The sequence below is a fragment of the Marmota marmota genome, unplaced genomic scaffold, assembly GCF_001458135.2.
Source record: "Marmota marmota marmota unplaced genomic scaffold, marMar, whole genome shotgun sequence".
Classification (NCBI taxonomy): Eukaryota; Metazoa; Chordata; class Mammalia; order Rodentia; family Sciuridae; genus Marmota; species Marmota marmota.
In genome coordinates this window covers 4,288,892-4,303,663 of record NW_025999946.1, presented here as the reverse complement: position 1 = coordinate 4,303,663, position 14,772 = coordinate 4,288,892, and the positions used below count along the sequence as shown (strand labels likewise).

At 40.5% G+C, this 14,772-nt stretch overlaps 1 protein-coding gene across 3 annotated transcripts in view; it reads left to right on the top strand.

Moving 5' to 3' along the window:
* Kat6b (lysine acetyltransferase 6B) overlaps positions 1 to 14,418 on the top strand; it is a 173,309-nt gene extending 158,891 nt beyond the window's left edge. For all 3 annotated transcript variants that reach the window (XM_048801829.1, XM_048801830.1, XM_048801831.1), the window contains exons 13-17: positions 2,861 to 3,092; positions 3,560 to 3,719; positions 4,311 to 4,658; positions 6,781 to 7,072; positions 10,278 to 14,418. In XM_048801829.1, coding sequence (XP_048657786.1) covers positions 2,861 to 3,092; positions 3,560 to 3,719; positions 4,311 to 4,658; positions 6,781 to 7,072; positions 10,278 to 12,835 — 3,590 coding nt within the window. In that variant the 3' untranslated portion in view covers positions 12,836 to 14,418. The remainder of the gene's footprint in view (positions 1 to 2,860; positions 3,093 to 3,559; positions 3,720 to 4,310; positions 4,659 to 6,780; positions 7,073 to 10,277) is intronic.
* The last annotated feature ends 354 nt before the right edge of the window (positions 14,419 to 14,772 follow it).

Here is a 14,772-nt window from a genome sequence, read left to right as displayed (position 1 = left end):
TCATAATTTTTCTTTGAAGAGCCTAGAAAAAGTAGGAAGAAACAAAATTATTTAAAATCCCATGTTATGAATGTCAGTAGTGAAGTGCCAGCAGCTGCAGCCTCTGTGAAGGCAGGTGCCTGCTGCAGGTAACATTTGGATTCTGACTTCCATCAATCTAGTGCACAACAGAGTAGATCCAACACCCTTTTCTTCTACACTATGTAGATTAACAAATTACAAGTGATTTCCCTTAACTAGTAAGGAATAAGGAATATATCTGTGGTCATTTTGATTGTTCTGGTGGAATTTATTTAAACCCAAAGCTTCCTCCTTCAGGAGGAGACTTTGACTTCAAGATGACTCTTGTCAGAAGTGTCCTTTCTTCCCACCAGTTTTGAATTCCTTGAGGAGCCTTCAGACAGTCCTTGTGTAGTCTACAGTGTTGGTGCACATCATTCCTGAAAACCCGCCTGATGTGTTCTGATTTTTGGAGTTTGGGTTTCCAGTTGTTTTTCTCCGGCACCTAGGAAGGTGTCCCCTCGGCATGTGTTGGTAGTTTCCCCACTTCATCCCTATCCTTGCTTGCAAACTAGGAGGGTGTTTGCTGGGAAAGACCAGTGGACTCAGTGTGCCCATGATCATTGGGGCTGGTCACCTGGACTCCCGTGGCAGTGTCAGCCACAGGCTACAGTTGTTGTCTAAAGAATGTCTCAGGAGACAGCCATTTAATGTGCTAGAAGCAGCAGGTGCTGAAAGGTTTGTACCTAAATGTTCCCTAAGACCCCAGTTGCCTGTCAGCTTCAGTGGTCTCACCCATTTAGCCCAGGCCCTGATAAGGTATATCTGTACAACCTTCAGGTGAAAAACAGGAACGTCTAGGTAAATTGGGGGAGGGGCTTAGAGTAAGGACGGTGGGAAGGGTAGACAGAACAAAGAACACAGGCTTCCTGGGTAAGGTAACCCTTTGTAGCAGGGAGTGTAAGATAGGGAAGGCTCAGGACCACCTTCTGAATCTCTTGGTTGTACAGATATCCTTCTGCCAAGCTTAAAGGGAGGCTTTCTGTGGGGTTCAGATAAGAACCCGTGAGGGCCTAAGGACTTCCATAGCCACTGCAGGGGACTTTTAATTGTGGGGTCTCATGGACGGACAGCAGTTCCTTATCCATGGTTCTATGGTTCCCCCCACCACCACCAGGAGTAGAGAGCTGGGACTTCCAGCTGACTGAGTACATTTCTCAGCATGGGCCAAGCACTTAGGAGGCAGGTGACGGATGTGCCAATTATCTGTGTTCTGAGATTTGGGCTCCCTTAGTACTCTGACCACAGAGAAAGTGCTCTTTCCTGTGTTGATAGGGCATGATATGGGCTGGCTTCGGCACAGCAGCCATTGATGTTAGCATTCCTGACACTGCTGTTGAAAGCCTCAGTCTGGAGCCGGGTGACGTCGACAGTGGTTTGACTGTGAACTGTTGTGGTGCTTGTTTGCATTCAATAAAATACTTTGCACTTAAACATGAATTAAAGAGACAAATAAGTCAAAAGACTTCAGAAAAACCTAATGTTGAATTTATGACTGTTCTTTTTAATGGCATTCAGATTAAAGCTATCAAGATGCAAAATGCTGTGATTATACCCCTATGGGGTCCAGGTTGAATTTCTTGTTCTATATTTCTGCATTATTTACAGTGATTTTTGAGAGGCAGCAATATGCATCAGAGCCATTGATTTCTCCTTGTAACAAAAAAATAAAATTGAGAAAATTCTTGAGAATGCAGCCATTTTGAAAATGTAGATAAAGAAGAAAAAATGCTGAAGATTTGGGTGGTTTACAGAGCAGCATGATTTTGTAATTGCTGCCACCTACTGTATGTGGTTGATGTTTGTTTAAATTTAGGAAGTTCATGAAGGTGAGGCTGTTGAAATAGATAATTAGAGCAAGGTAGACATCATTAGTTTACCGCATTTCTTCTCCATTCCATAAGTGGCTCTTAATTACCACGACAGCCGCCAGCTTTCATTCATTACCTTCAAGTGGATTTAAAGTTTTTCTCATTTCAAAGTTGCTTTGCCAAGGAACCTTCACAGTAAAGCTGTAGAATGCCTTCAAAAGCTTAACAGGCTCAGGGATTTTCGGAGTATGCGTGAAATAGTTCAAGGAGTTATTTTTGTTTGTTTTTCTTTGTGTGTGTGTGTTTGTGTGTGTTTTTTTAATTTGTTAGGACAACATTCTGAGTTTGGATTACAAATTAATTTCCATGAAAGAGGTGAAAATAGAGCTAATGGAGCCAATGCTAGTTGCAGGGTTGACTTGAAAGGCGTTCTTTTATTAGTCCTAAAACAGAGCTTCAGATCACCCGGCTAGTTAAACGCTAGTTAAACGTAACAGGCAATATAGACTCTAAGTCAACGGAGGCCCTTCTTGTTTATTAAGACCCAGCTGTCAAAGGGTCATTAGGTCCTTCCTGTAGAAAACAACTTGCCCATTAATGTTTGGGGTGGTCCCTCAACAGGATTTCTGAGTAAGCGCCTGACATTGAGTTTTGAAAGAATTTAAAGGTTGCAGGAGACTTAGATGTTGAAACTTACCAGAAGTAATGTCTTCAGTCCTAACTTTCAGTCTTTGTTAAATATGTCACGATGTGTTTGGAATGCTACTGCTGGCTGCATGAATTGACTTATGGTGCCACTACATAAGATTCAGAAGCATAAACTTCCTAGGGATCAGATCACTGTAACTGGGAAGAGGCTGCACATATAAAAAGATGAACTTCACTGATGTGATGTTTTTACCTTGTTGCTACTTGTATTATTTCTGGTGGCTCCTGTTCCTAGCTCTGGAAACACCACAGTGAGTGGCCCTTTGCTTTTTTTGCCCTAGGCTATTTGCTTTCTAGAAGAGAAGGCCAAGCAGGGTCTCCTGAAAAACCACTCTCTGATCTGGGCCGACTCTCCTACCTGGCCTATTGGAAGAGCGTCATCTTAGAATACCTCTACCACCACCATGAGAGGCACATCAGCATCAAGGCGATTAGCAGAGCCACGGGCATGTGCCCACATGACATCGCCACCACTCTGCAGCACCTCCACATGATTGACAAGAGAGATGGCAGGTCAGTCCCCAGGCCCTGGACATTACACTATCTCTCAAACACCTCATACTGGAGAGGTTCCCTGGCACATGTATTCCAGTTAAAAATCAGAGGTTCTGGGGCTAGAGTTGTAGCTCAGTGGTTGAGCGCTTGCCTCGCGCGCATGAGGCGCTGGGTTCGATTCTCAGCACCACATAAAAAATAAATAAATAAATAAAACAAAGATATCGTGTGTCCAACTAAAAAATGTAAAAAAAAAAAAAAAAATCAGTGGTTCCTTGGTGATATTATCAGAAGTTTTTTCATAAAGAAATCATGAAATGATCTTTTTGCTGTTTGTATTTCAATTTATTCTACCCTTTCATTGATGTGTTTTCTGATTTTTTTTCCCCTAACCCACACAGTGTTAGCATTAGTATATCAGTGTGTGAAGATGAAGTGAAATTTTAGTTTTTGATTGTGCTTTGTTCTGCCTTATCACATTATAGATTTGTCATCATTAGAAGGGAAAAGTTGATATTGGGCCACATGGAAAAGCTGAAAACCTGTTCCCGAACCAATGAACTTGATCCAGAGAGTCTGAGGTGGACCCCAATTTTAATTTCTAATGCTGCAGTTTCGGAAGAAGAGCGAGAAGCCGAAAAAGAGGTAATGATTGACTTCATCATCCTAAGTTGTGTAACTTCAATCTTAGAGCTCTCTTAAACCAAGAAAATTATTAACATCATTGTCAAAGGCTTGGAAATATAGAGAGCTTGTGAAATGATATGGCACTAATTTATCCTAACTGAGGTTACATGGTAAGACATGATAATTTTATTGAATTGAGTATGAAAAATGAAACATTTATCATTGATCACAAAGCAGCATTTTTCACTACTGACAGCATGTAATCAGATCAGATTTGGTGCTGAGCTCCAAGGCTGCAATGTCAATCGATTCTTTGTGTTTATGAACTTGCTTAAAGTGCTCCATGCCAGTGAGCATGTAATGTAGTGATAAAGGACTCAAATCAATTCGCTGCATCATTAATACTGCTAAATATCCCATGAAACCCAATCTTCTTTGATTTGTTATCCTAACTGATGCTAAGGGTCCTGAGATGATGCAGCTGGAATTTGCTTGGCTGGCTAACTGTCCTGATCAGAACCCACTTAGAGACCCTTTGCCATTGATCCTTAGAGGCTCTGGCTACATAACTGCCCTCTCACCAGCCAACATTTTTACCCTTCCCCTTAGGCTGAGCGGCTAATGGAACAAGCTAGCTGCTGGGAAAAGGAGGAGCAAGAAATCCTGTCATCTAGAGCTAACAGTAGGCAATCACCTGCAAAAGTACAATCAAAAAATAAATATTTGCATTCCCCGGAGAGCCGGCCAGTGGCAGGCGAACGAGGGCAATTGATGGAGCTATCTAAAGAGAGCAGTGAGGAGGAGGAGGAGGAGGAGGAAGAAGAGGAGGAGGAGGAAGAGGAGGAGGAAGAGGAAGAAGATGAGGAGGAAGAGGAGGAAGATGAGGAAGAGGAAGAAAATATTCAAAGCTCTCCCCCACGATTGACTAAACCACAGTCAGTTGCCATAAAGAGAAAGGTATGTGCTGTTTAGATTTCAGTCTGAGCAGCTTTCAGTCAAATCTTCTTTGTCATTGCCAACAATTTGCTATTTGTTTCACTCTCTACTTTAGATGTAGTTTCAGTGTACCCAGTCTCACTGATTGGATATCATAATCAATTATCTTACAGTCATGATTGTGTCTACTGGGGCTAAGGCCAGGGACAGGCCAGCTTCCTAGTTTAGTAGTCACTGCCACCTGCTGGTCTGCAAGAGTAGAATCCAGTTATGAGAAAGAAAAGGGGCCCCAGAGAGCACATCAACCACCTTTCAAAGCCTAAGGAGTCCAAGAGCTCATTCAAAGCCCAGTGCTCTTGCTGTTGCTTCTCTCTTGTTCTCAGCATAGAATTGTTAGAAGGTATTTGGGGCCCTTTGGGCTGATGTTTTGCATCTGTGGTCTATGGCACATTAATGAAATTCCTCATATCTTAGTAGCCTGGTGGTTTTTCTAAATTATACCATCTCATCTCCAGTAGTATAGAAAGTAAACAATTGATTTTTTAAGTAATTGCTTTCCCAGATCTGATATCTTTGTAAGCAGTATCTGTCTGGTTTTGTTAGTAAAGCCAAAACAAATAGAGATAACAAGATACAAGGTAAGTCTCTGCTCCAAGGCCACTGCTATGTAGTGTCTGTCAAGCAGCTTGCCACTCTAACTCCCAGATCAGTGCTTTCTTCTAACCCTGGCAACTAGTGGGAGGGTAGCTGTGGAGAGGTGGTAATAAGGAACATCCATGAAGTGGACTTCAGGCTTCTGAATAATGTTTTAATTTCTTACAAGGAGAATGCATTCATTCTCATTATGTATATAACAAGAGAAACTTGTCCTAAAACTATCAAAACCCAGAATCATCCAAGGCATGATGTGGACTACCATATAAATGGACTCAACCTTAAGGAAATCAGTTATTTTATATTTTCTACACTTCTGCTTGGGAAAATTCAAGTGGTTTGGGAGGGCAGGCAGACGGGAGGGTGATTAATAACCACAAATGTTAAATTACAGAATACGATTAACAGGCCTATGTGTGTTTGTCAAGAACATTCAAAGCATTAAAAATATAAGACAATAATTTTTGGATACAATTTACCTGAAGGTTGGCTTTTTCTCTTTTTTTTTTTTTTAATACTGGGGACTGAACCCAGGTCCTTGCGCATGATAGGCAAGAGCTCTACCATTGAGCTATACTCCCAGATCTAGAGGTTGGCTTTTAACCAGATTTGTTGAACCTTTCTTTGCAGTTTATTTCCAACAATTTGGGGACTCATTATTGACAGATTACATTTTAACAGCAAATCTACCTGTTATTCCTTTATTTAAATTTTGTATTATTAAATACTTTTTCACTTTGGAAAACATTTTTATTACGATTTTGGAGTCATTTGTGCCAAACTTTAGTACAAATAGAAGAAATATTTTTATATCTTACATGGAGGATAGAAATCTGTCTTTTTTAGCTGCCTTTCATATTAAAATATTTAACAGAATTATCAATTGTTTAGCAGCTACCTTGTGGGCTTTTTAAGCAGGAGAATAATACTTTCCTGGAGTACCCTTTTCTTCCTCCCCTTTCATAGTTCTTGAAGTCCTATGAAATGGGACAAGTAAGCCAGTGTTGTACACCATCATGTTTTCCCTAGTGTTTTGCATGTAGTAGTTGTCCCTTGAACATTTACCAAGTATTAAATGAGTGACTCAGTGGCTAGTTAATTATTGCAACATTATAGAAACATTGGGGTTCATAGTGCCCTAAAAAAGATCTATGATGTTTAGGATATTGAAGCCAACAAGTACCACTTGGAAAATATATGCTAGAATAACAAAGCTTAGCTTTTAAAATATACAGTCAAGCTGCTAGGATGTGCCCTCTCGAAGCATCTGCTTGAGTAAACAACTGTTTTATTTGGAAAACACTTGCCTCTGTAGTTGTAGCCCGAGAGGGATGTTAAACATCAAATGGAAGGTTAAGTACAAAGGCATTTACAGAAGTCTTTACGTGCAAGATTCTCAGGCGCATTTTCAATACATGTTTGCTGCATATCGACACAACCATTTAATTTCTCATGAGCTCTTATGTATTATGTTTGGAATTAATTTCAGAGGCCTTTTGTACTAAAGAAGAAAAGGGGTCGTAAACGCAGGAGGATCAACAGCAGTGTAACAACCGAGACCATTTCTGAGACGACAGAAGTACTGAATGAGCCCTTTGACAACTCAGATGAAGAGAGGCCAATGCCGCAGCTGGAGCCTACCTGTGAGATCGAAGTGGAGGAAGATGGCAGGAAGCCAGTTCTGAGAAAAGCATTCCAACATCAGCCTGGGAAGAAAAGACAAACAGAGGAAGAGGAAGGAAAAGACAATCATTGCTTTAAGAATGCTGACCCGTGTAGAAGTAAGTAGAGGGTTATAAAAACCTTACCCTACGACTGTTAGTTTGACTTGCTCCTGGAGTGATACTAAAGGCATCTGGGAGGTCATATCATCACACCTGAAATAAGTGCTCATCTGTCCTTTCTCCCTGCAGTGGGATTTTATGTTAACAACTACTAAGACCAGAATGTTCCTGTGGGTGGGTTTGTCTTTCCAGAAACTGGCTTAGCTTCAAAAAATTTGAAGTCTGTCAATAAGAAACACACTGCATTTCCTTGATTCTAACAGGTACTTTTCTTCATTTAATGTTGTAGAAATCAGGGTATATATTATCATCAGTGTGGGAATTGAATGAGAATAGTTCCTTTCCTAGAAAACAGTTATTAGTAAACTAGAGGTACATCTTACTCATCAGTAGTATCTGAGGATATTATGATCAAGAATCATATGAACTTATCCACACCATCAATATTAGCTTTGATAATATTGAATAATATAGAAATCAGGAAATAGTTTTTCCTCTGACGTTGACATGGATACCCCTTCCTCATCCTCTAAAAAACCTACCAAACTACCATTGAATTGTCTTTGTGCTGTTTAAAAGCACTCAGTTTGGGCACTTGTACTCCCAGCTGAATCATGAGGCTTTATAAGGCTCGTTTCTCTTTAGCTGAAATGACTCCATCTAAAATTTGTTCCAGTCTGGGAAAAAACCATCTCATTTGCCTGGGAACCACAGGTTGCACTCTAGCATTTGAAAAGTTAGTTTTAAGAACCCAAGTTAGCACCTTCTTGACTTCCTTACTTCAACAGGAACACTATAATTGGCATACAATATTTGCTGAGGGAAAGACATCTTAACCCTGGGTATAGAAAGACCAAGCCCTTTTCTTTGGTTTCTTTAAACAAATGAACACATAAACAGCATCAGACTGCAGAATGAGAGCTCCTTTGTGTGTGTGGAGATTGAGATTTACTTCTACTTCTTGGCTATCTTCTCAGGAGTCAGTAGGTGAATTATCATTGCCTTTCTTCTCCACTTTGTGCTACTGACTTTTAGGAATCCTTTGTGGCTATATTATACCTTTCTGGATCTTGTTCCCTCTAAAAATAATTATCTGAAAATTCATCTTCTGATTTAGGGAGGTATTCCTACAAAAGCTAGTAGGACTGCCAGGTGTGTGGCACATACCTATAATCTCAGCAACTCAAGAGACTAAAGCAGGAGGATAACAGGTTGAGGCCAATCTCAGCAATTTAACAAGGCCCTCAGCAACTTAGGGAAACCCTGTTGCAAAATGGAAAATAAAAAGGACTGGGGATGTAGCTCAGTGGTAAAGCTCTCCTGGGTTAAATCCCCAGTAACTCCCCCCACTGCCCCCCACCAAAAAAAAAAAAATTACTGGTAGGATCAGTAGCATGTAGAGTAAGAATGTGGATTCTGTGGTCATTGGTATGGCCATATCTGCCATTATGAATATAAAGAAAATAATCTGAACATCTCAACTTGACAACTCAGGCCCAGTACTTGGCACGTCCAGCCAAGATCATTCTGCATCTCATATGTTTTTTTCAATTAGTCAATTTCAACGAAGCATGCTGGCAGGTAAGTTTATATGTAGTCCTTTTATTATGTAAACGAGCTAAAGCTGACCCTGCCCGGCACTGACTGGATTAGAAATCACTCCATTCTGGCACGAAGGATCTCTCTTCCTCAGTTGTTAGATCTTATTTTTGTTCTCCAAAATAATGTTTGATGCTTTTGTTTTTTGTTATCGTTATTGTTAATTTTTTTGTTTTGTTTTGTTTTTGCCAGGGGTTGGGAGCAGAGGAGCACTGAGGATTGAACTCAGGGATGCTCTTTCACTGAGCTACCTTCCCAGCTCTTCCTTTTTTTATTTTTTGAGACAAGGTCTTGCTGTGTTGCCAATGCTGCCCTCAAACTTTTTATCCTCCTGCCTCAGCCTCCTAAGTGGCTGGAGAGTGTGCCACTGTATCTAGCCAAAAAGAGAATTTCTAGTAAGACTATTGCTCTTTATAGAGCTTTCCCTTTAAATTGGCCATTTACTTTAGGGGATTAGTGTAGTCTTCAATCTTCTAAAGAAGTTAAGACGTGGGTATTTTATATGTTTATTATTTTGTGTGTGTGTAAATATATTTTCATGTATTTATTTGTTTGCACATATTTATATAAACATATTTATTTATAATCACATGTGCATATGGACACAGAAAAATAAGGTTACCTGAACTAAAATGAACTTTGCAATCACAGTGTGTTTCTAATTGTTTTGTATTTCAAATCTTCCAGTTGAGACATAAACTGATCCCAAATATAATGTGGACAGAGAGATGAAAAGAATACCTGTATTTTCAGTATTCAGTAATTTCATGGTAATTGTATTGTAGGTTGTTATATCTTGCAAAAATGATGATCCTAAGCCACGCATGGTGACACATGTCTGTAATCCCAGCTACTTGGGAAGCAGAGGCCAGAGGATCACAAGTTCCAGGGCAGCCTGGACAACTTAGTGAGACCTTGTCTCAAAATACAACTTTAAAAAGGCTATGGATTTAGCTCAAAGCATGTGTAAAAAGCCTCTGGGTTCAATCCCTTGTACTGCCAAAGGGAAAAAGAAAAAAAAGATAATCCTAAAAATGATGGTTCACAGATACATTTGTGTTTTGTGTATCTAGTTATTTATTCATTTGTTTCAGAGGTACACAGTTTATTTTTATGCCAGAGAAAACATTCAAAGAAAATTAAATAATGTCATCTTGAGATCATTTAAATCGAGCAAATATCCACAAAAGTTGATTTCCTCAGGATAGATATAGGAATTATTCTTCTAGTTATTTTTCTAGTGCAGTGATGATTTGCATATAAGCTAGCATTAATTCCATTCCCCTGTATTTCTTACTTTCTAAATGTTCAAGTTCATTTCTTTCTTTTTTTTTTTTTTTTTATGTTGTAGAACTCAGGGCTTTCACATCATAGAATGTCTTGTTTGTTAAACTCGGATGTTTTCCCAGGCCTAAGTTATTTATTTGATTTATGCAACAATATTATTCTACATTAGTCTTGATTATCTTGACCATCAGCTTTTAAAATGCTAAATTGAAAGCAGTGCTGGCTAATTAAGTTAGAGGAAGGAATTCAAGTTGTCCATGGCTATGCTTTCTAAAACTTTGCTTGTCTTCCTTCCCCTTTCTGTCTCTCCACTAAGACAAAATAGATGATGATGCAAGTAACTTGAAAGAAGGGAGCAAAGACAATCCTGAACCTCTAAAGTGCAAACAAGTATGGCCAAAAGGAACAAAGCGTGGTCTTTCTAAGTGGAGGCAAAACAAAGAGAGGAAGACTGGATTTAAACTGAATCTGTATACTCCACCAGAAACGCCCATGGAACCTGATGACCAGGTCACAGTGGAAGAGCAGAAGGAGATTTCAGAAGACAAAACTAGTCCCACACCCATCAGGATTGGGGAGGAGGTGAGGGAGACTGTGGAAGCCCTGCTGCCTCGGGATGGAAACAGAAAGGAAGAAGCGTGTGCACCTGTAAGTCCAAATAAATCACCAGGCGAAAAACCAGATGAGGATCTCATCAAACCTGAGGAAGAAGAAGAGGAGGAGGAGGAGGAAGAAGAGGAGGAGGAGGAGGAGGAAGAGGAGGAAGAGGAGGAGGAAGAAGAAGAAACTATAGAAAAAAACCAGGATAGTGCTAAAAGTCAGGAAAAAGAGGAACCAGGAATCGCAATGGATAAAGAAGACACCGTGCATTTGGATGATCATGAAGAGGAAGAAGAGGAAGATGAAGAGCCATCTCACAACGAGGATCACGATGCGGATGATGAAGATGACAGTCACATGGAGTCTGCCGAAGTGGAGAAGGAAGAACTCCCAAGGGAAACCTTCAAAGAAGTCCTAGAAAACCAGGAGGCTTTTTTAGACCTTAGTGTCCAGCCTAGTCATTCGAATCCAGAGGTCCTGATGGACTGTGGGGTTGACCTTGCAGCTTCATGTAACAGTGAGCCTAAGGAGCTTGCTGGGGATACTGAAAATGCACCTGAGTCTGATGAGGAGCCCCCAGAAGAACAGACACAGAAGCAGGATCAAAAGAACAGCGAAGTGGATTCTGAGTTCAAAGAGGGAAACACAGCCACCATGGAAATCGACTCAGAGACTGTTCAGGCAGTTCAGTCCTTGACCCAGGAGAACAGGGAACAGGATGACACCTTTCAGGATTGTGCCGAGACTCAAGAGGCCTGTAGAAGCCTACAAAACTACACCCACGCAGACCAAAGTCCACAAATCGCTGCCACACTGGACGATTGCCAACAGTCAGATCACAGTAGCCCAGTTTCATCCGTTCATTCCCATCCTGGCCAGTCAGTTCGTTCTGTCAATAGTCCCAGTGTTCCTGCCCTAGAGAGCAGCTATGCCCAAATCAGCCCAGATCAGAGCGCCATCTCAGTGCCATCTCTGCAGAACATGGAAACCAGTCCAATGATGGATGTCCCATCAGTTTCAGATCACTCACAGCAAGTTGTAGATAGTGGATTTAGCGACCTGGGCAGTATTGAGAGCACAACGGAGAACTACGAAAATCCAAGCAGCTATGATTCTACCATGGGTGGCAGCATTTGTGGAAATGGCTCTTCACAGAACAGCTGCTCCTATAGCAACCTCACCTCTAGCAATCTGACACAGAGCAGCTGTGCCGTCACCCAGCAGATGTCCAACATCAGCGGGAGCTGCAGCATGCTGCAGCAAACCAGCATTAGCTCTCCCCCAACCTGCAGTGTCAAGTCTCCCCAAGGCTGTGTGGTGGAGAGGCCTCCGAGCAGCAGCCAGCAGCTGGCTCAGTGTAGCATGGCTGCTAACTTCACCCCACCGATGCAGCTGGCTGACATCCCCGAGACAGGCAACGCCAACATTGGCTTATATGAGCGAATGGGTCAAAGTGATTTTGGGGCTGGGCACTACCCACAGCCATCTGCCACCTTCAGCCTTGCCAAACTGCAGCAGTTAACTAATACACTTATTGATCATTCATTGCCTTACAGCCATTCCGCTGCTGTGACTTCCTATGCAAACAGTGCCTCTTTGTCCACACCATTAAGTAACACAGGGCTTGTTCAGCTTTCTCAGTCTCCACACTCCGTCCCTGGGGGACCCCAAGCACAAGCTACCATGACCCCACCCCCCAACCTGACTCCTCCTCCAATGAATCTGCCGCCGCCTCTTTTGCAGCGGAACATGGCTGCATCAAATATTGGCATCTCCCACAGCCAAAGACTGCAAACTCAGATTGCCAGCAAGGGCCATGTCTCCATGAGAACCAAGTCGGCATCTCTGTCACCAGCCGCTGCCACCCATCAGTCACAAATCTATGGGCGCTCCCAGACTGTAGCCATGCAGGGTCCTGCACGGACTTTAACAATGCAAAGAGGCATGAACATGAGTGTGAACCTGATGCCAGCCCCAGCCTACAATGTCAATTCTGTGAACATGAACATGAACACTCTCAATGCCATGAATGGGTACAGCATGTCCCAGCCAATGATGAACAGTGGCTATCACAGCAATCATGGCTACATGAATCAAACTCCCCAGTACCCTATGCAGATGCAGATGGGCATGATGGGAACCCAGCCATATGCCCAGCAACCAATGCAGACCCCGCCTCACAGTAATATGATGTACACAGCCCCTGGACACCACGGCTACATGAACACAGGCATGTCCAAACAATCTCTCAATGGGTCCTACATGAGAAGGTAGACACCTTGGGCAGTCCACAAGACCCACTGGGCGTCACTATTGGATTGATCTGCACAAATACCTTTGAAGAGTACGATTTCAAAACCAGCAATTGGTGTGAATGCAAAAACATTTGTTGGCACCATTTATTTAAAAAAAAAAAAAAAAAAAAAAGCTGTATGCAGCAGAAAGCCTTATACAAGTTGTTTTTCTTTTTTTCCTCTTTCTTTTTTGGTACCTTTGTTTCTGTTACTTTTATATGACATTCTCTGCGAAGGAAGGCCTCTCTGGACTACAGTTTGGAGGCAGCCACTGGTTGTGCCTGCTTCCATTAAACAATGTGGATATCAAGCCCCCAGATTATCTGTTTTAATATTGAACCTAGAGCTTTTTTTTCCTTCCCTGTCCACTCCATGTAAATGCCTTTAGCATTTCAGTTATTGTATATTTTGTTTAAGGTGACACTTCAGCATGCCGCTAATGTCTTTGTTAGTGACAGTGCATTTTGTAGTACTGTACAAGTGTTGTGCTAACAGTAAGCCATTTCTTAAGTTTTTTGCCTTGATTAGGGTGCCCTAATTTGAGGGTTTAAAAAAAAAACTATATTTTTGTTAATTATAAAACTGTAAAGAGCTATAAAGGCTATTCCCATTTGGTTAGTCAAAAGGGTTTTATTGCTAAATGTTTGGTGTAAAGTTGAGACCCTTTTCCATTTTGGTGACAGATTTCTTTGGGGAAAAAGGCAGCTTTCTGTTTTATAAATGCAGACTTCTGTTTATTGAATGAAGCATATCTCAGTGTTTATCTGTCAGGTTTTGAAACATTTCATATATGTCCAAATACTTGGCAGAATTTAAAAAAATAGTGAATTTGGTGTAAAGTTGCTATTTTATGGAAATGCCTCTAACTTTACATTTTCATTCCATCTGTAGATTTTTCTATCTTTATAAAATATTGGAGTTATTTTTTAAGGAAAAATAGAGAAGTAGCTTGTGAATAGCTCAAACTAAGCTTACAAATCGCATGTAAAAAAGCAAAAAAGTTATTTGTGTCTGTTTATATTGCTTCCTTTTTTGTAGCCTTTGTACCTGTACAGGGTGACAGTAAGGGCCAAGCAGGAGAGGCGTAATCCTTGTATAAAATAGGAGCCAGCGACACTCTTGTATTTATCTGTTATCTTTTTAGTCAGTTACTTCAAAAAAAACAAAAAACAAAAACAAACAAAAAAAGCTGTACATTTTAACATAAAATAAATTATGATGAGCCATTTTTAGCCTCTTGTGTCCTGTCATATTATGATTGATAGAGAATGACCAATTGAACTGTATCATGTGTCACATCTCAGAACACATACACATTTTGGGAAAATAAATTATTTAGTGTAAATTGGAGTTATGAGATTTTCTGATTTGCTTTGACTTTGGGGGAGGGGTTGGCAATAAATAAAAGTAATATCTAATAAAACCATCACATATACCAAATACCTATTTAATAAATTAATTTATAATGGATTTTAATGCTTTTCATGAAAGTTTATTTTATGCTAGTGCATACCTTCTGTATGCCAATCATTGTCTTTAAAATAAAGTGAATTTGTTTTTTTCTTTTTGACTTTGATCTTCATTTGCAAAGAGATCCTGCACAAATATCCCAAATATCTAGTTGCTTAGTTTGTACAGTCTGTATAAACACCCTCAGAGCCTAGTACCATGATAGCAAGCTTCATTTTTATAAAGATTAATTCCAAAACACCCAGTTTGATGTAGTATGTTTGAAAATTTATTTAAGTGTGAAAGTTTTGCTCTGTTGTGAATGATTGATTGTATGTTTTCTTTAGTCTAAACGTTCAGACTAAGGGGGAAAAAGTAAATATTCACAAACATTATTCAGTGGCATTCAGAAAACATTTTGCATGAAAATTTAAACATTTGATTATTCAAGCAGTGAGTCTAGAAGTG